The 21,618-nt window shown below is 37.3% G+C and overlaps 1 protein-coding gene across 3 annotated transcripts in view; it reads left to right on the top strand.

The window, feature by feature from the left end:
* Positions 1 to 4,636: 4,636 nt before the first annotated feature.
* Positions 4,637 to 21,618, top strand: part of ZFR (zinc finger RNA binding protein) — a 67,475-nt gene continuing 50,493 nt past the window's right edge. For 2 of the 3 annotated variants that reach the window (XR_002779443.1, XM_011356453.2), the window contains exons 1-2: positions 4,637 to 4,794; positions 5,081 to 5,180. Coding sequence is in view for 2 of the 3 variants with exons in the window: in XM_011356453.2 (XP_011354755.1) it covers positions 4,758 to 4,794; positions 5,081 to 5,180 (137 nt within the window). In the remaining variant the exon portion in view is untranslated. The remainder of the gene's footprint in view (positions 4,795 to 5,080; positions 5,181 to 21,618) is intronic. The other variant, XM_011356454.2, reaches the window with a different exon arrangement.

The following is a 21,618-nucleotide window of genomic DNA, read 5'->3' as shown; positions in this document are numbered from 1 at the left end:
CCATAAACCCTGGGATTTCAATTTAGTGGGACTGCAATGAGATCCAAGAATTTGTATTATTGGAAGACTCCCTAGGTGGTTTTTATCATTGGAAAGTTAGGGGAAACACTCACTGGATTTACAGAGTCTCTAATATTTAAATCTTTTTTCAAGTGCCTAGAGTATTCTGTCCTTTAGAAGTCATAAAGTGATATTATTTTGTAGAGATATGAGTTTTTAAGTAATGAAGAAGAAAAACAAGGGCTTTCATGGCAGCACATTAAAAATTTCAAAAAACATCCTCTGGGCTCTTTGTCAACAAAACTGGTAAATGCTGGCTCCTCTCCTCGTCTTGCTGAGTAGCCTTCTTGCTCTCTCCTTGGGGTCAGGGCAAACAATGAAGCAGCAGCATTTGTCCCTTGCCTCCCTTGCATACGTCACTATGATGCTCCATGCTGCCCACCCCTATCCAGATACCTCCATTTTAATGCTCTCTTCAGTCTTGAACTTCCCCTTTCTCTCCAAAAAAAAAAAAAAAAAATGCATTCTCTTCCTTTGGCTTATTTTCCAAATTGTGATAAGAATGAGTATTGGTTAGAATAATGGCCAATACTCACGGAGCGCTTGCAATGAGCCCAGCACTGATCAAGATGCTTTCTGTCTAGGTGGCTGCCAAGCCCTACCAACAATCCCCTGCTGTAGATACCACTTTTATCATCTCTACTTATAGAGGAGAAAAATGAAGCGCAGAAGTTGTAGCTGAGGTGACACAGCAGTGAGTGACAAAGCTAAGAATGAAAGCCAGATGGGTCCAGCTTCAGAGTCTACACGCTTATTCACCAGGCCATACTCCTCTTGGTATAGAGTAGCTTTTATGTTATTTTTCCTGGCTGACATGTTTGTTTTTAAACAAGGCCTTTCAGGATACCAGGCCTTGACTCCAAGGTATGACTAAAGGAGACTAGAAACATTTACGGTGGGTTTAAAGGCAGGCTTTCTCAGGCTAGCTCCACCTTGTGGTTAATGGTCTACCAAATAACATTTCCTCATTTGCCCTCAGACGCTGTTGTGGTTCCTAGAAATGACCCCGGCACTACAAGTTCCTGAATCATCAAAGAGAGATTAAACTGTGCATAGCTTTGTTCATTCACTAAATAAGAGAGCTTATGACCAGGCACCCTGCCTTCATCAAACTGTTGTTTTATGGGAGAAACATATGTTAAAGAACAAAATTCAACTGAGTAAATTTGAAGATCTAATTGGCTTTATTAAACGATTCATGAATCAGGTAGGCTTCCCATCTAGCAACTAGAAGGGTACTCCCATGAGTTGTACAAAATGGAAGGTTTGTATAGGCCAAAAGAGGGTGGAGCTAAGAAGGTAAAAAAGTGGATTATTTCAGACAAGATCACGTTCCCTATCTACAGCCACGCTACCTCGAACAAGTCTGATCCCATCAGATCTAAGCTAAGCAGGGTCGGAAGCTAAGCAGGGTTGGGCCTGGTTAGTACTTGGATGAGAGACCACCTAGGAAGACCAGGTGCTGTAGGTGTAAAAAATTTAAAAAAAAAAAAGAAATTGTAAGCTGACAATCTGTGAGGTCAATCAAGGGTTGCCTCGCCTAAAAAAAAAAAAAAAAAAAAAAAATCACCTTCCCTTAGGAGAAAACAAGGGGTCTTAAGCAGGAAATTCCAGACTGATTGATTTAAAATTTCACACCTGAGAGTGGCAGAAACTGCAATTAGATTAGTTATTGAGTTTTGTTTTGGCAATGTGGCTCAGCAAGAGTGACTCCATTTTGGACTGTTTTTTCTTTCTTTTCTTTTTTTAACATACATGTAAATCAAATAATCACGCAATAACTAAAAGATTGCACCTGTAACAAAGGCAACAAAGGGGAGATGCCTTGTGCTCTGAGAATATAATAAAGGTCTGATCGATGGAGGAGGTCAGGGAAGGCTGAGGAGTTGACTGAAAGGAGATCTTGAAGCATGAAAGTCAGCTAGGTGAAGAGAGGAAGAACATTCTAGGAGGGAGAACATGCAAATCCCCATGGTGAGAGGGAGCATGGTAAACAGGAAGCCAAGGTAGCTGAAAAGGAGAGAGTAAGGAGGAAGAGGCTGAAAAGGCAGGTAGACCAGACCACACAGGGCTTGTGAGCCATACCGATGAGTTTGCTTTTTCCTAAGAGGGGGGGAAAGCACAGAGAGTGTGATCAGGTTCGCATTTTGAACCTGTTACTCTAGCTAAAGTGTAGAGAATGACTATTAAGTATAGTTTTTTTTTTGTATTCTGATGCCAACCATTTCTGGATACGAAGGATGACAGATATTATAATTGGCTGCTTCCAGTCAAGTCTCCCACCTTTTGCTGTTGATCCGAAGGATTGCACATTGTGTGTTGCCTAGACTGGGTATACTCTGGGACATAAACCCTTCTAGGGCAGAGCCACTTACTTTTGGGTTTTAGGTGAGTGACCTGCACAATACATTGACTTACTAGAAGGTAGATTTTTAAAAGATTTGCAATCATCCAGCCTAGTTCTTTTTATATAAATATCTCGTGCTTGTTGTTGTTTTATAGAACTGCTAGCTCATTTAACCTCCACCGCAGTCCTATGAGAAAGATATTGTTATTCCTGTCATACAGGTTCAAAAAGTTTAAATAATGTGCCTAGATCATTCCACTACTAAATGTCCGGGAAAAGGACCCAAGTCTTCATACCAAATTCATTCCAAAACTCTCTCCTTAAATAAGCCCAAGTGAGGGGTGAGTCGAGGCCCTTCCTACTGATTCCCTCTTTGAGTAGTGTAAACAATTTTCACTACTGCCACACCTACTCTGACCTCTAGGAAACAGTTACCAAATAAAAGAGGCACACCTCCCTCTTTCTAGTTATCTGCTTGCTTGTTGGGGTGTGTCAGCAGCCCTCTTCCATCCTTTAGGTCTGCTGAGCAACCACGCATAAAATTGGCCTAAAAAGCATCTTCTTTGGCAAGTGCTTAACACCTGTCTTTCTCCAGTTTTATTCAAATAGCCTAGTAACTAATAATGCAAATTTATCAAAGCAGTTACAGTCAGTGCCTTGAAGGTTAGATTGCTCCATGAAGTTTAAGGCAAATTACCTTTAAAATGCAGTTCTAACATCCTATGTGTTAGAGAATTTTGTTTTTCCTAGCAACACACTTGGAGCACAGATAACTTTTTCCTGGGGAAATATCAGTATTCCCCAAAACAATGACATTGATTTTTCTTAAATGTTCTACAGTTTCTTTTTAAAAAAAACGAGTAAGAGGATAAATTAGGCAGGTTCTTAGAAGCTGTACCTTTGTAGGAGGTGTGGGGGAGCAGGGTTGGCACAAACAGGAATAGAGATATTGTTTCTGCTCTGGCATAAGAAGGTGGGGATAAAGGCCTAAGCTTCATGAGTGAGATCTGATTCACCCTTTGCATTTCTTTTTAATGCTCATAGCCAACACTGAGCAGAAACCAGGAGCAGAGGGCCTAGGGGATGGCCACAGAGAAAGTGAGGAAGAGATGAAATGGAGCACTTACACTTTGATGGAAGGCAGGAAAGAGGTAATAGTGGAGAAATTAGTCAACCGGAAGAGGGACTCCAAGAGAAAAGGGAATGGTTGGAAACAACTGGAAATTAAAGAGAAAACTGTGAGAAAGCAGAAAGGAGAAAGAAATGCTTGCATAGGGGACAGTATCCTTCTGTCACTACCGTGAAAGATCTGGCACCCTCACGGACCCTTCTGACCCCATCTCATCACTCTGACTCCAGTCAGACTAACTTCCCTGCTGCCCTTGAGTAACTCCTGCTTTGACTCTCAACTTGCTGTCCCTCCCCCACTTACCTACAGTTTGTTCCTCACTTTCTTCAGGGTTCTACTCAAGTGGTCCCCCTATCCACACCCTGCATAAAATAGCACTGCCCCCCACTCTCTATCGTCTTTACCCTGCTTTACCCTTAAACTGCCATCACCACCCAACATACTATTTACCTGGCTATTGTCGTACACCCTTCCCCCTTTCCCACAAGCTAAATTCCATGTGAGCGTGGATTTTGTTTGGCTCACTTCTCTATCTCCAGTACCTAGCCTGACACTTTGTGGGGGCTCAAGATACGTTGAATGACTTCAAGGAGTGAATGCAGGTAGGGGAGAGGGGACAGGAAGAGGTGTGTTCGGGGGCGATATTTGGGGGCGTGCTTCCAATCCAACATAATAGCTCACTTGCCATTCTTCTCCTCTCCGACTTTCCCTCCCCTATTTAGAGGCTAGGAACAAGAAGCGGCAATGTGAGAAATAAGGAAGAATCCAAATTAGTCCAGCTCTAATTTGATGAAAGTGCATAGGAGACAAGGACCGAAAAGTAGAGAATAAATGCACACGCACGAGTGAAAGAGGAACGAAAAGTAAGAAGAAAAGGCTAACAGACGTCACTCTTGGGTCACTCTCGGTTGGGCGAGGCGCTCTATCGCCAGGCTTGCGCTCGCCGTCACTACTACTTCGGAGCAGGCGAGGCCTGCCTCCCTCCGCGGGCGCCCCCTAGTCTTCTCCGCCGGCGCCCCCTAGTCTCCTCCGCGGAGGCCTCGGCTCGCGCACGAGGTAGCCAGGAAGGCGGCGCGGACTACAGCTCCCAGGGTGCCGAGCGCGGGTGGCGCCTGCGCAGTGCGGCGGGAGGCGGCGGTCTGTTCTCCGCTGAGGAGGAGCGGGGCAGAGGAGGGAGGCAGCGGGTGAGAGTTCAGAGTTCAGCAGCAGCAGCCCGAGCCCATGATTCCCATATGCCCTGTAGTTTCTTTCACCTATGGTGAGTATAATGTGCCCCCATCGAGGTCCCTGCCCGGCTTATTCCCTGGCCCGGGGCAGCGGGGAGGTGCGGGGGTTGGGGCTGGCTCCGGGGAGGAGGCGGCGGCCGCCACCCGGGCGTGCGAGTGAGTGAGGGAGTGCGAGGCGGGAGGGGGAGACGCCGCGGCCCCGGCCGGGGAGGGCGGCTTCTCACAGCGCCTTTTTCTCTCCCTTTCCCTCTCTCGGTGTCTCTGCTCCTCCACGCGTCTTCTCCCGCCATGGGACCCGATTCTCCATGCCCGCCGCAGTGCCCAGCCGGCTGGGGGAAGATGCCAAAATGGCGACCGGCAACTACTTTGGATTCACCCACAGCGGGGCGGCGGCGGCGGCGGCTGCGGCCCAGTATAGGTAACGGCTCCCCGCCCTCGCCCCTCTCTCCCCCTGCTCGCTCCTCCGCCCGGATCCCGACGCCACGACGCCCCCACCCCGGCCCCCGCCTGGCGGCCCCGAGTCCCAGTTCGCGGCCCGCCCCGCGGCCTCTCCCGCCCCGCCTGGCTCACGGCGGGGAGCGACCCCCAGTGGGGGCGGGACGAGAGACGGCGAAGGTTTGGGGACGTGGAAGGCTGCCGGGGTTTCGGCGGCCCCGCAGCTAAAATGGCCTCCCGCGGCCTGGGAGCCCAGCCGCCTCCCCCGCCGGGCAAGCCGAGGGAGGGAACGGAGGCCGAGTCCCGGATCGCCCCCCAGTCGCCGCCCCCACCTCTGATCTCCTTCCCACTTGGGCTTTGAGAAGGATGGGCGAAGGGAGTGCTGAGTCGCACGGCCCGCCGGCCTCTTCCGCGACCCCTCCCGTGCACCAGTCTTCGCCCGGTGCTGCGGCCCCCTGATCCCAGATAACGTGTCGTTTTCTCGGGTACTTTTACTCCGTTCTGTGGCTTCCCTTGGCCTACTACCCGAGCCTTGCAAACAAACTGCGGGTGTCACTACAGTTATTGGGTTCCTTTAGTTTTCCCTCCACGGAGAGATGTAAACATACCAACCACCTGTGAATTGTGTAGTTGGTAGACTGGAAGAGATGTGCGAAGTTTTTAGTGCTGATAAATGAGTCCACAGCCCTGTTTAGCTATCGAGTTTAGATTTTAGATCGGCCAGTAACTCCCTTAGCGGGTCTTTCCCCTGGGAAAAAGAAAATGCAAGTGAGAGTGTACCGAGTTACGGTAATGCACCTTATGAAATCCCTACCTTAAGGAAAGCTCTAATTTCTCAGGTGGCTGTAGTTCGTTATCAAAAGGAAGAAAAACACTAGATTTTTTTTTTGTTGCCGTTGTTACTTGTGAGTCAGTCTGTTCAGATTCAAGCCATAAGCATTCAGTGCTAAAGTGATGAGCTTGTCATAGAGATAATTATATTACATGCCTGTGTATATTCGCTAGTGGTTAAACCCAGGTAATTTTTCATCTCATTCACTTCAGGCATCGGGTTTTGTTATGGAAAGGGTATCATTGGGAATCAGAAGACCTGGGTTTTAGTCTCATTTGTTCTTCATTTTATTACGTTGGGAACGTCACTTATTTGTGATTTCATTTTCCTCGTCTGTTAATTGAAATACTCGGTTATCTTTTTGGGTCAAAATTTGTAAAACCGAGAAAGTTGCCATATTTCATGGCATTCTAAGATGCCTTTTATTGTAAGGGGTATCACTAAAAAAATTGCTACCAATTAAAATAAGACACAATGCGACTACCGCCATGCCATCCTAAACAAGTCCTATCCCGTCTGATCTCGGAAGCTAGGCAGGGTCCGACCTGGTTAGTACTTGGATGGGAGACCGCCTAGGAGGACCAGGTGTTGTAGGTGTAAAAATAAAAAAAAGAGGATTGTAAGCTGACAAGGTCCTTGCAGTCTGTGAAGTCAACCAAGGGTTGCCTCGCCTTAAAAAATTTTTTTAGAAATAAAAAAGTAAAATAAGACACAATGCTTAGGACTCGATTGATTTTTAAGAGATGTTAAAATGTATAAATGTGCGTTTTATTGATGAAATTGGTATTTTACTAATTATCGAATTCCTTGAATGCATGTAGAATTTTTTTTTACAAGTTTCTTTTATTCTGAGGCTTATATTCCAGAAGATCTGAGATGACAAATAATGGGGACAAAATCTTTAACAAATTCTTTACTTACTGGTTGTCATGATTAAACACCTCAGAGTCTCAGCTACTTTGTCAAAACCTTTTAGGGCTAATAATTTTAGGGGAGAGAAAAAAATTAAGCCTTCCCCCCCACCCTTTGGGAAACAAGAGATAGCTAATCAGCATCTGTGTGGTAAATCCAGTGCTACCAAGTACTTTGTGTTCTAGACAGGCTGTATTTAACCATTAAAATTTTTACTTGTATTACCCAGTGTTTTTCTGTTACTATGGGCAGCGGCATAGCTTTTTGGATTATTAACTGTTTATTTACTGAAAATATAGTGAGTTCTTATTTACTGAAAACATAGTGGGTTCTTTGAGGCAGTTTTGAAATATTTTCTAAGGTGAATTTCCAGATAGATATGAGGGGAGGAAATGCCCATTTAAAGATAATAATTTTTTGGTAAAATAGATGTATGTATTTTGTCCCAATTAGGAAGCTTAAAGAATGTACTGACAACAGTCCAGTTATTGTTTTATGTATGCATGTCTAGTGAGAAAAGACTAATCTTGACCATTATTTATGCACGTACTGGCAAAACTAATTTAAGATCCTCTGCCCTTATATATAAATACGGTACATGGAAATTGTTTGCTCTTAATGGGAAGAAATCATGTCCAACAAAGCTAATACTTTGACTCAAGGAAAATGAACCAATAGCATTAATAATAAAAGCATATGCAAAAAATGCAAAGATGGTGCTCATTTTTCTTTGTCTAGAAATTCTTACAATGTAACTTTTAGACATGGAAGGCCAATGCTTACTTGGCAAAAAATATGTATATATTTTAATTTGAAGGATGCAAACTCAAGGAAATCATAAGTATTTATATGTGCATGCTGTAAATAGTTGCTTAACTTGTCATTGAGTACAGATAATTGAAAGTAACTTAGTTATTACGTCTAGATTTAATTAGGGTTTAGTTTTCTTGGTTATGGCAATGTAAGATATTTGATTAAATTTATTTTAAGCTTAGACTTTATTGCTCGTTAATATTTGAAATTCATAAGTTCTGATACTAATAACTTCTAGATAAATTTACATAATGCATATTAAACATTTTTTGTGGTAAGCACTTATTCCGTCCTTATGTTACATGTTCCATCAGCTACTGAGAATTTTTCTTCCTGCTTTTTGTATTTTTTAAGGCAAGTAAATAAACTTATTATGCCATTTGCCACTCTTGCAAATGTAATCTTTTCATTTTCTGACCTTTCGTTTGCTGTTCCCCACCCTTAGAAATGAAGAAATCAAAAAAATTTTTTTAAGTATTTATATGTGTTCATATAGATCTGTTTCTGATAGAATGTTAATTCTGGGTGCACAGGACGAAACAAATCCCAAGCATGGTGAAAAAATAGGAATGGCTTTATGGCAGAAAGAGAACTTGGTTGGAACTTCAAGAGTACCTTTTATCTGAGAAGATAGACTTTTAGACAGATAAATCTAATTATAATAAACTTGGAAAATATTTTTAACAGTTATAAGGACTTAGGGTAGCAAAGAATGAAAGGAAGGAATTCTCAAAAGAAATACTCTAATAGTTTCATAGAATCAAAATCACTCATTGGCAGTGATAGAGAAGTTGTCATTGGAGTTCTTGAGTTTTTGAAGGGGATTTGCGGCATATACAAATATATGTACATGTAATGTAAAGCAAAGAAATCCCATTACATTCCACTGTTAATAGGACATAACCATTTCTTTGAGAGTTTTAAACAGCCTGTTTTCTTTATTCATTAGAAAAGCGTTGGACGTATTCTTTTGTCATCTATCTAGTCAGTTTTTTTGTCATCTATCTAGTCAAGATACTTGTCTGTTACCTGGGTAACCTAAATCTTTATCCTGTTATTAAACAAATTTTTTGGTCCTACATATAACTCTTAGTATCACTGATATCTGAAGTAACTCTACCTTCAGTATAGTTAGCTTTTTAAAATAATCATTTGGCAACTTTTTTTACATTTTTATATCCAGTGTTTATTGAATTTATTGAAGACTTCAGAGAATGTATAAAGGTACAAAGTAATTACTTTATTTCCATATTCTTAGAGTCTTAGCAAATGTTAAATGATAAATGTTTAAGTGGATTTTGACTGTTTTCTGGACATTTGTTTAAATTATCTGCCAGTTAAAAGGGGGCATCTCATCTAATGATTCTCAAGATATCTTTAGGACAGTCTTCCTGAAGGATAGGTATCACTTCGTGTTGCTAAGATAACTTGGGTAGGCTGATTAGCTGGTGAATTTTCCACGTTTTTCCTTCCCTTTCTTTTTTACTTTTTATTTGAATGTAGTGTTAATATTATGTCTTGAAAGAATAAAAGTAACAGTAGTAAGGTAGAAAAAGGAATAATCACTGAGGTGAAAAAACCAGGTGAACGGGTTTTTGAAGCCAATAGTGGTCATGGAAATTTACTGGCTCTATAAAAAAAAAAGAAAAAAAATTACCACAACTGCTAATTATATTAGCTCTACCATTGTCGAATCAGAAATCTTAGGATTCATATTTCATGAATGAGTTTGAAATAATGAAAATATTCTTTCCAGAAGGATCGCTGCTGTTAATTGATATTCCCTGTATATGCTATCAATAGCTTTAAGAGTAGGGTGAGTCATAATAACCCCGTAGAGAATGTTTAAGGTATATGTATGCTTGACTGTACTTTTGTAAACTGTCTTACAAAATACTATTATGAAAATGGCATGGGATTTGAATCCCAGCTCTGTCCCTTCATTCACTTGGCCAAGTTTCTTAACCTTTCTGAAGCTCAGTTTCCTCACCTAACTTGCCTTCAGGTGTGAAGATTATATGCAAAACTTCATAGCCTGGTGTCTTATTTTCAATAGACATTTACCACTGTTACTTTTCTGTAGAGATTTGGATAATACTATAACAGTTTTTAAAGAATTCCTTAGTTGATGTTTATCATACACTTAATATAGAGCTTTATAATCTCAAAGTACAATGTTTTAAAAGTAGGTGTTTGAGTGTTGGTAGGCCTCAGTCTCAGTGTCAAATAAGTCTTGTTTATATATAACCAATTATGTAAGTAGGAATAAAACTAATGAGATATGCAAAATGCTTTAAAGAAAAAATACTTTAGGATATAAAGACCATATAAGAAGACATAAATAAATAAATAAATAAATAAATAGATAGATAAATAAATAAATAAATAAGAGCTGTGCTCGTGGAGTGAAAAAAATCAGTGCCATCAAATTTCCCCTAAGTATACATATAGTTATTGTATTTCCAATAAAAATCTCAACAGGAATTTTGGAGTAACTTGATAAAGGGATTCTTCTGTTGATATTGAAGAGAGTATTTGTCCAAAAGCGGCCATGACCATCTATCTGTAAGGTATGATAAGGAAGGTCTTGTATTATCAGATATCCAAACTTTATGAAACAGGAAGATGTGGTATTGGTACAAAGACAGACAAATCACTGGATTAAAATAGAGATCCCAGAGATAGACTTATGCTTATGGGCGGTTGAATTAGAATGTATAGCTATTTAAATAGAGATAACTTGTCCAAAAAAAAAAAGCAAATCAGCCAATTTTTCAGAAATATACCATTAGGTTAATCAGAAGACAGTCCTTGGGCTTATAAATTTAGTAATTGACAATGTATGTTAGAATTGCTTAGAGACATGATTAAAGTTGATGAGTGTACCTACTGTGCTTCTTCATAAATTGCCCTTGGCACTGCTCTGTTAGAATTAGGGCCATTGTTCTGAATGTGGCATTTCTTAATGTTTTGTGAAAGCTTTGTGCAATGCAGCTCTTAATTCATGCTTACAGAGCACAAATTAATGAAATAACATTGGGTTTTTGTTTTAATATTAGTTTTGTATAACATGTATTTTAAAATAGAGAGTAACTCATGGTATTTAATGAACATCTACAATATGTATAGTTCCTGCTCTCGAGTTTACAGTTCTGGGAGATGAGAGTGGGAACAGATAAACTGGCAAATAACTAAGCTATGATAATGGTCATAACTGAGTTTTAATGAAATAATAAAATGAGGAATTGGAGGATTCTGGCTAGGAATTTGAGGTGGACTTCATGGTCTTTCATTCTGAAAATTGAGGGAAGATCATTTTAGACAAAAGAAGTGTGTTGAGCCCAGATAGGAATGTAAGAGTTGGTTGATGTGAGTGAGAGATGGGTTTTGAAGTCAGCCTACATCAGCTGAAACTTGGTTCCCTCTACTACCCTTAAGTGACCTTGGGTAAACAGTCTCTTAGTACTTCAGTTTTTTCATCTATAAACTGGAGATAATACTAATTCTTTGCTCAGGGGATTGAGCTTTTATTTTTAATTCTTCGTTGAAGTGTACTATATATAAAAAGAACTGCATCTATAACAATATAGCTTTATGAAATGTCATACTGAGCATAAGTATATAACTAGCACCTAGATCAAAAAAACAGCATTATCAGCATCCTGGAAAGCCTCTCCAGTCTCCATTGCATTGTTTTGAGAATCCAACGAGGTAATATTTGAATGTGCTCAGAATAGTCTATGGCATATATTACAAACCCCATCAGTGTTGGTATTATATTAAGTAGACAGTTAGAAATGGAGCTCAGTAAAGGGATAAGGATTGTGTAAATCTGAATATTATCCATGTGGTGGTGGATCCCCCATTGTAGCTGTATGGTTGAAACCAGATAAAGTACAGTGCCTGGCATACACCAAACATTAGTAAACATTTTTTGAATGGATGAAAGAAAAATAGAAAAAAATAGAGCTTTGGTTACGAACTTGGGTAACATCTGTGTTTAAAGATAGGGCCAGAGAAAGAAACAAATACTGGATCGGGGTAGAGCTGTGAGAATGTAGTGTCATAAAAACCGAAAGGAGAGGTAGTCAGCAGTGTTGGGGCTTTAGAAAGTTTGGATTAAGGATTCAAATTATTGATATAATTTTAATGGGTAGCTGTTACAGGAAAATTAGAGTCGTATCATTTGGATCTACAGAAAGACTGACATAAAATTTTGCTTAGAATTATAGTTTTCATTAAAAAATTATTGGGGAGACAATCAATAAAATCTAATAAGTTTCAAGTGTACAGTTCAACATGTCATATATATTGCATGTGTGTTCACCACCTAAAGTTATATTTCTTTTTGTTGCCACATATTTGACCCCTTTTTCCCCTGTTCCCCCCTCCCTCCCTTCTCTCTGATAACCACTAGTCCACTGTCTATGTCCGTGAGACTCTGTCCTGTTCCTTGCTTTTAGATTTATATCCCACATATTAGTGATATCACATGGTTTTCAACTTTTTCTGTCTGACCAACTTATTTCACTTAGCATGATTATTTCAAAATCCACCTATGTTGTCACAAATGGCAGTATTTCATTTCTTATGGCTGAGTAATCCATTGTATATATGTACCACATCTTTATCTAATCATCTACTGTAGGACACTTTGCTTCCATAAAATAAATTTTTAAATTTAATTTAGTATTTAAATTAATTCTGGAGGGTCCTAGAGGTCAAATGAGCTTAAAGTATTGGGATGGGAAGCACTGTGTTTGAAGATTTTTTAATTCATTTTTTTATTTCCGCGAAAAGATATACAGTAGTCGTCCCTTACTCACAAGGAGTAAGTTCTAAGACCCCCCAATGGATGCCTGAAATCGTGGATAGTACCAAACTTTATTCTAGTTTTTCCTATACATACTTAACCTTTTGAAGTCTGTATACAGTAGTCCCCCTGTATTTACGGTTTTGCTTTCTGTGGTCAATCACAGTCTGAAAATATTAAATAGAAAATTCCAGAAATAATTCATAAGTTTTACATTGTGTATCGTTCTAAGTAACGTGATGAAATCTGACACCATTCTGCTCCATCCTGCCTGGGGTGTGAATCATCCCTTTGTCCAGCATATCCACACTATACACTATCTGCCTGTTAGTCAGTATAGTGCTTGTACTCAAGTAACCTTTGTTTTTTTATAATTGTTTTATTATTGTTAATATCTTACTGTGAGTAATTTATAAATTAAACTTAATTATAGGTATGTAGAGGATCAAACAATATATATGGGGTTTGGTACTATCGACAGTTTGAGGCATCTACTGGGGGTCTTGGAACATATTCTTGGCAGATAAGGAGGAACTGCTACTACAGGCTCAGTGCTTTCTGGAGAAATACATTGCTGTCAGAACACGTTTTCTGTCCATGTCTTTCACCCACAAATTTAATGCCTGTTTCCATCTTAACTAAGCATTTACCATGCACTGTGGCTGTAACTTTTGCAGTTTGAGGTGTGACAGCAAAACTAGCATGGATATCATTTTCCTTCTTCACAATTTCACAGATAGATTTGTTCTTATGCAAGATCTTAGCAACCTCAGCATATGGGGTTTTGGGGTTTTTTGGTTTTTGTTGTTGTTTTTTTTTTTTTTCTTTTTCTTTTTCCCCTTAAGTCCAGAACTTTTACCTTTTCACTTAAAGGAAGCAGTTTAGGGCTTCTCTTTGGCATATCCGAATTGCCAGCATCACTACTCTTGCACTTTGAGGCCATTATTAAGTAAAATAAAGGTCACTTGAAAACAAGCACTGTGATACCACAGCAGTCACTCTGATAACTGAGACAGCTACTAAGTGACTAATGGGTGAGTAGCTTATACAACCTGGATATGCTGGACAAAGGGATTTGGGTGGGACTGAGCTGACTGCAGGAGATTTCATCACCCTACTCAGAACGGCACACAATTTAAAACACGAATTGCTTGTTTCTGGAATTTTTTATCTACTGTTTTTGGACTGCAGTTGATTGCAGATAACTGAAGTCACAAGAAGCAAAACAGGATAAGGGGGCACTACCATATATATTGTATAAAATGCATCATATTGGTATGGTAGTTAGCATTAAATGGGCAAAAATATCCTTGAAAAGAGATTCGAGTAAATTTGACACCTTTTTATAGGAAAAAACAATAAGAAAGTCTTTTAAACAACCGTATGAGGGCAAGAATGCTATGATTTATGGAGATGATTTTTAGCTTCTCTCACTTCCCAAGTCGTACCATGTAAGCAGAATGGTCATTATAAAATGTAAATTTAATCAAAATACTGCCTGCTTAAAATCCTTCATTGACTATCCATTACTTCAGAATATCTGGTTATCCTAGTTTTATATTTATAGGACTTCAGGATCTTATTCTATATGTTTATAATTCCTTATTCACATTTATGAAATCCAAAAACTTAAGAAAATACAAGTAGGTTTGTAAAAAACTCGATAGTAAAAACTGACCCGAAGTGCTTTTTTTATCTCACTTAATGTGACTATTCATACCTTTCCCTGAAGAAATGTTAACACATTTGAGAAATGATGAAAATGTGTTTTTTGTTGATTATTGAAAGTTATGGCACTTGATTTAATTAACTTATGGTGTTCATCCACTTTTATTGTACCCAGTAGTTTGTGAGTTTCTTTTTTGAGCAGTTCTATTTATAAATAGTTACAAGGACTGACATTTCGTAACTTTTTATTTCTTAAAGGTCTTCCAAAGAAAACAATTTGCTCATTTTTAAAAATTGAATAAAATTTATTTTGTGATTATCCTATGGATTAACTGGTTCCTTTGAAAAGGTCTAAGATTTACAGTATAGGATCTTAGAGATCTTATTTTTCTATATCTTGAAACATTTTGCTATTTCATCATCCTAGGAATTATTTCCTCTACTTTGTCACTTATTTCCAAATATGCTAAAAAAAAAAAAAAAAAAGACTAATACAATGGGAAAATGGAAGAATGTTAGAATCACCTAGAAAGGTGTTGCAATAGTGAAATAATTAAAAGATACTGCATTTCCCAGAGTACTGCTGCATCTTTCATGGAGATATGAAAGAAAATAGACTACCTTTTAGTTTTACTTTCAACACAGTTCAGGATTCAGAATTGATCATTTTCTGTCCATACTAGCATAGATAACAAAGTCAACAAAGGAATATGGTTTGATAAATAAATGAGATGAATGTAAAATACAGTACCACTGTGGACTAATGATAATATTGAAATTGTTTAAGCAAAATCTCAGACTAATAGTCTTTATATACAATGTCCTAGGTTAATTTTTTTAACTTAATCAGTGAGCGAACACTGTATTTCTAAGTATGAAAAGGGAAATATGGTATTCTCATCTAGTCAGTCAGTAGGAAGGACGTCATGTAATATTCTGTGACAGTTCAGGCATTCTGTATTGCTAAATGTATGTGGCAGAATTCTTTCATCTTTTGTGATGTTTGTGCATCAGAATTTACTTGCTATGATTCATTAGTGGACAAATGCTGAAGGCAGGTGTGTATACAAAGGTTATTGGAAGGAAATAGATGATGTAAAAATAAAGATTCATTATGAGAGTAATCATTCTAAACCTAAAGCTGAAAATGTTTTGCAGTTATGAAGCAAAGATGACCATGTCTCTTCAATAAAATATGAATCAGATGTTTCAAAAAATTTTCTAAGCGTTGCATTTTAACAATTCAAGTGCAAGAAGAAAAACCAGAAGTAATGATGAGTTAGAACTGAGAGATATATTTGAAATCCAGAGTCAGCATTTATGAGATGGCCATGTTCCAGGTTCATGTGTGAAAGATGATGAGCAATTATGTTCAGAGAACATGGTCTATTTTGTTTATATCCCTTTAAAATCAAGATAATATGGAATAAAAATCTGGATTTATTATGCTTATTTACAATTTTCCGATATTTTTTCCTCATTCTTACATAAATTATTCATCAAATGACTTCAAAAATGTAAAAGGTACAATGGACCTAGATGGTAGATGGTAAATGGTAAATGGTAATGGCAATGGCTATTTTTCCTGGTATATTAAAAGTTTAAAATCCCAAGAAAACTACAGGCATACCTTGAAGATAGTGTGATTTCAGTTCCAGTACACCGCAATAAAGTGAGTTATAAACTTTTTGTTGGTGGAGGGTGTTGCCTTCAGTTTGTTCAAAAAAAAAAACAAAAAAACTATGGAACACAATAAAGCAAAAAACACAGTAAAATGAGGTATGCCTATACTAACAGTTTTTATATTACATTTAATCACCCTTCTCCCATATAGCCTACAGTCTAATGAGTTGGTAGAAATTGTAGGATTGGTTATTGTTTTAGTTTTTAAGAAGAAATGGAGCCTGAATTGAAATTTCTTTTAAAATTCTACAATGATACAGTTATTGTTTTTATAGCATTGTAAAGGTAATAGGAGCATGACATTACAATAGCAAGTGTAAGGAATAGTTACAGGTGATTTGTCTTTGGGGTGATTCTGTTAGGCCTAATTTTTCATTTTTTTCAATATTATAAAATATTAAATCTAATTTAAAGAAGTTAAATCTGTCGATAATTTTGTAGATACATAAAATACTATAATTTGACATAGAAAAGTCCAACAATGTTGAACATTAGTTTGGACTAATGGAAGGGTCAGATTGTGTTTTGTGTGAAATGAAAAAGAAAGCATGTTAGATCTACCATTTACCTCGTGTTATTACCCCAAATTGAAACAAGTACGCATAGACACAGTATGTTTTTTAGAGGAGAAGAAGCTCATCTGATAACATAAGTGACAGAAGCTGTCTGTATTTTCTTAATGGGGATTTTTTTCACCTCATTTCTTTTACAACATCAGAAATTAAACATTCTGCTTCTATTCTGTAGTGGTTCCTCTAGAAATTTAGCATGAATACTTCACTTAGTCTAAGGTTAATTATTATCCTTACTCTCCTAAACAATAAGAAGACTTAAAATGCTTCAACCTCGATCAATTCCCTTCTCATTTTTGTGCTACCGTTGTACAATATTTTAGATTTTTTTAAATCCCACAACCATAGTTGAACATTATTATTGTCATATATTTACCTTTAAATTTACCTTCACATTTACCACTTTTTTTACTTAACGTTCATTTATTCTGAGATCATTTTCATTCTTCCTGAAGTAAATTTTCGAGAATATCCTTTAATGTGGCTCTATAAGTACACTTTTTTTAAATCCTAAAATGTCTATAGTTTGCCCTCCTCATTCTTGAGAAGTCATCATTTAAGTCTCTGCAGGCAATTTTTTCCCCCTCAGGCTCCTTATAAGTGCTTCATTTTGTCTTTGGGGTTTATGGTTTTACTTTATCTTGGTGAGAATTCCTTTTTATTTATTCCTACTTGGGTTTTGTTGGGGCTCCTGAATCTGAGGATTTTTATCATTCATTAATTCTGGGAAATGTCAAGATATTCTTTTTAGAAGTTTCTTCTCTCCCATTCTTTTTCTCCATTTGCAACTATAATTAGATATGTTACCACTCCTTATTTTATCCTCCAGATCTTTTAACCTTTAATTTTTTTCATCTTTTTGTCTTTGTGTGCATTTTGAGTAATTTTTATAGACATTTCTTGTTCGCTTATTTTTTGTCAGCCATGCCTAATCAGTTATGTAATGCCTGAGTTTCTAATGATAACTTTTATATACTCTTTCATTTCTGGATGTTCCATTTGGTTCTTTTTGAATATTCATCTAGTTGTTTTGATAAATCACTTGGTCCTTGGTCTTAGATTTGGTAGTCTCTTCTTTAAGTGTACTTATTTTATATTTTATATCCAGTAATTCTAATACTTGTAATCTTTTCAAGAATTTTTCGATTCTGCATACTCTCGCTTATAGTAACTTGTTTCCTTATGGAGTTTGTTGTGATTTTTTTGGTTGAGATTTTCTGTTTCTTGGAATATTGTATCATTTAGAGAGGAATATGCATTTTTGTGGCACTTTGAAGTACTGTCATCCCAGAGATATATTAAACTAATTTCTTGGCTTAAAGTTTTCCTGGTCAGATAATGTGAATTCCAGAACCCAAACTTAGGGGAGGGCTGGCTTGTGGTTAAGAATCATCTGGAAGATTTCTCTCCTTTACCCAGAGCCAGGACTGAGATGGGAGTTTCCTTAAAGTTCTTCCTTAAAGGAGGAAGTGGGTTTTTTCATAATTCACCATCTGTGTTGGTTTCTTGTGTTAGTCCCATAGTTCTAGGCCATTGCTTCCCAGTGCCTTTCATGGATCTTGCTAACACAGAAAATGGTTTTTGTTCAGCAGCACACTGAGTAAACTGGGAGGAGATTTAGAGCCCTGGATAAAGGTATCACACCTACAGGTAACAGTCTTGGGGCTTTGGTTGCTCATTTTCATGTACTGCTCTTTTTCCCTGAGAACTGTTTCCCTGTTAAAGGATAGAAGAAATCATTTTACTTAAAGGCAAAATAATTAAAGAGCAGGAAAATTGAAAGGTGACTACTCTGAGTTTTCTGTCTCATGAAATGATAGTTCTTAAACTTGTTGTAGGACCCCATGACACCTCTAATTATTGAAGACCCCAAAGAACTTTTGTTCATGTGGATTATAGTAATACTTATTATAAAAATTTCAAAAATATATTTATTAAATGATTTTAAAATAATAATAAAACTCCTACATGTTAACCAAAAATATCTTTATGAAAAATAATATCTCAGTTAAACTGGTTGGATTCTCAAACCTACTTCTGCATTCAGTCTGTTCTAATAAATTGTTTGGATTAAAATACACGAAGGCAATCTGTAATTGAAAAAGAGAGCTTCTCCTAGACCCTCTAAAAGGGTTTTTAGGGACCCTTAGAAGTCTTCAGATCACATTTCGAGAACCTGTATTGTATAGAAACTAAAGGAGGCATACAAATGTTTTCCCTGGTACCAGATGCTACTTATATGGACAAGCTGTTGTGCACATAAGTTATTTTAATTTCTGTAGTGACTATAAATTTAGTATAATATAAAGCCAGGTCATAATAATGGAATTTGAGAGCACTAAAAATGGGCCCAGAGTTGGATATAGGTTAGAGTTGAGGCCAGAAATGTAGAAGTTAAGAGTTGAGTTGGAAAAACTAGAAAGGAATATTTAAATTGGGTTGGTTTGTTAATCATTCATGTTGCCAGTTTGAGAATTTTATTCCAATATCTTTATACTTTTTTTCCACCAGAGTAATACATGATATAATTTTTTTTTAAGTTGCATAGAGAGCTTATAATGAAAACAGCATTCTCTTATTTTCCTTCTCCCCACCTCCCAATTCTACTTCCTGGTGACCCCATATTTTATGTATTCTGGTTTTATTTTGAGCCTTTGTATCACTAAATAATATGCTTCTTTCCTATGTGTTCATTTGTCAACTTTATTCATTTTATTTTGATTTCCTACAATCATAGTTAGGATTTAGTACATACCTTATCGTGCTCATTTCTTCTCTCAGAATCAGTGTATGGCTATTTCTGTTACTGTAGACAGTATTACTCCATTTCCAGTTCTATCAAAGGTAGACAGTGTCTTTGTATTATTTTAGGAAAAGAATCTTGAAACTCTTGAGCTTTACTTTCCCTATTTCTCCACTCCATCCCCAACTTAGCTACAGTTTTACTTGTAACATTAACATTATGTTCTGTAATCATAGTTTACCTTCTGTAGTTTAAGTTGGTTCTAAAACTTTATAGCAAAAATTTTCCTTATTATGGCTATAAACAGTATTTAGTCCTATGATTGTAATTTCTAATTTGTTTTATTTTTACAACCCTGTTTCACTTAATAGAAGAAACTTGAGGCACAAGTTAAAAGGGTTTTCTCTCTTTTGACACATACCTACCATTTACTTAGCTGTGATGTTTTTACCAGGATTATGCCTTTCTTGCAGTTTTATATTTCCTGAAGTCTTTCATTACTTTTTTTTTTTAATCTCGGTGCTTGGATTATATTTTAAGATTTTTTCCAAGCTCCCAATCTGTCTGTTGTCTGATCCTCTTTTCCTGAACATCTTGCTCCTGGAGGCTACTTTCCTTCCTTCTATTCCAATCTAAGCTCATTGCCTCTGGGCCTGCTGCATGTCTGCTGACCTGGCCTTTCATGTCTCCTGGGTTTGGATCTGCTGTTTACAGAATCCCATGATTTCTTTCTTGGTTTATTATTTGTTTATTTTTGCCAAAATATATCTTCATGTAGCATTCTAAGAAGAGGTATGTAGGATGTAAGCTCCTTCAGTCCTTGAATGTCAAAAAAAAATCTATATTCTGCCTTAATAGTTTAGCTGGGTGCAGAATTCTACATTAATAGTCATTTGCCCTTGAATTTTGAAGACATCGTGTTGTCTTCTAGGCACTAGCATTATAAATAAGAGTCTGATTTTTCATTTAGTTGTGTGTAGGTGACCTGTTTTTCTTCAAAAGATCTTCTTGTCGAGGTGGTGTGGGGTGTGAAATGCTGTAAATATGTCTCTCTGTGTGGTTCTTTCAATCTGCTTTGCACTGTGTAGGCCCTTTGAATTTGAAAATGTGTGCCTCCTTTTAAGAGTGGGAAATTTTATTTCTTAATTTCTTCTACTTTTTTCTTTAGAATTCTTTCTAGTTCAGTATTGGACCTCTTAGATTTATCTTCTTCTCTTTTATAGTTTTCATATCTTTATCTTGTGTTTATCCCTCAACTTCAACCAATTCGAACTTGATTTGACCTGAATTTTTAAAAATTAACTTGTTTACATAGACTTAGCCACTGGATATTTAATTGAATTGGTATAGTCCAGTCTGGTCACCTACATCACATAAAAGTCAGTTTTTCTAAGGATATTCGAAGTTGAAAGAGAATTTCCCAGATGGGTCTAAGATAACTACCTAGAGACTCTTTATTCTGAACAACAAGCGATCAGCTGCACTAGCCTTTGACCCTCTGGGAATTAGAACTGGATCATCATTCTTCTGATGCATTTGATGGAAGATATGGTTCCAGCCCAGATGATGTGTAAGTAAGGACCTGGCTCTTCAGAGCAGAATTAGGTTAGACAGCCCTACGGATATATATGGTCAATTGCTAAATACACTAATGTCTTTTTCATATGGTTCCTCAGAAGGGTGACTTTAAAATTTATTGTTCATACTAAGATACTTAGAGTAAAAGTGAGTGCTGTTTATATTTGTACTAGGAAAGTAGGACTAAACCAGAATATATGGTCATTCTTTCCTGAGTTTCATAGATTTTTAAGGATAAGAGGCAGAATAAGTCAAATTGCCAGCCTAGTTAGTTAGCTTGTTTAATACATGTTTCACAGAACTGGTGTATTTATATTTTAAATATAATTCTTTTTCTCAGTTCTAGGAATTTTGAAGAAGTATAATGTTAATAGGCATTTTTTCTTAGGGATGTGGAGTTATCTGTATAAAACACCAATCCCAGCCCAGTTTTCCATTATTACAATATAAACTTTTCCTGTTTTATAATTGCATATATTTAGAAAAATGAAAGCTTAATTTTAATTTCAAAATATGGAAAACCTCATCCAAATAGAAACTGTAAGGGTTACTTTGGACTCTGTTCTGTTTTGGTTTTTTTGGTTTGTTTTTTCTTTTTCTTTTTTATATTGGGCTGAAATCTGCCACCCTTCCATCCATTGGTTCTACTTCTGTTCTCTGGAGCAGCATGGAGTTTTTTCTGTTAGAACGCAGCTATCATCTGTAGTCACCTTTTCTAGGCTGAATGTCCCCAGGTCTTCTACTTTTTATATGAACTAGTACCCATATTTGTAAGCTTCATATTTATGATTCTCTTTGAGTAATTCC

Source organism: Pteropus vampyrus, unplaced genomic scaffold, assembly GCF_000151845.1.
Source record: "Pteropus vampyrus isolate Shadow unplaced genomic scaffold, Pvam_2.0 Scaffold27, whole genome shotgun sequence".
NCBI lineage: Eukaryota > Metazoa > Chordata > Mammalia > Chiroptera > Pteropodidae > Pteropus > Pteropus vampyrus.
This window is presented reverse-complemented; position numbering and strand designations above follow the sequence as displayed.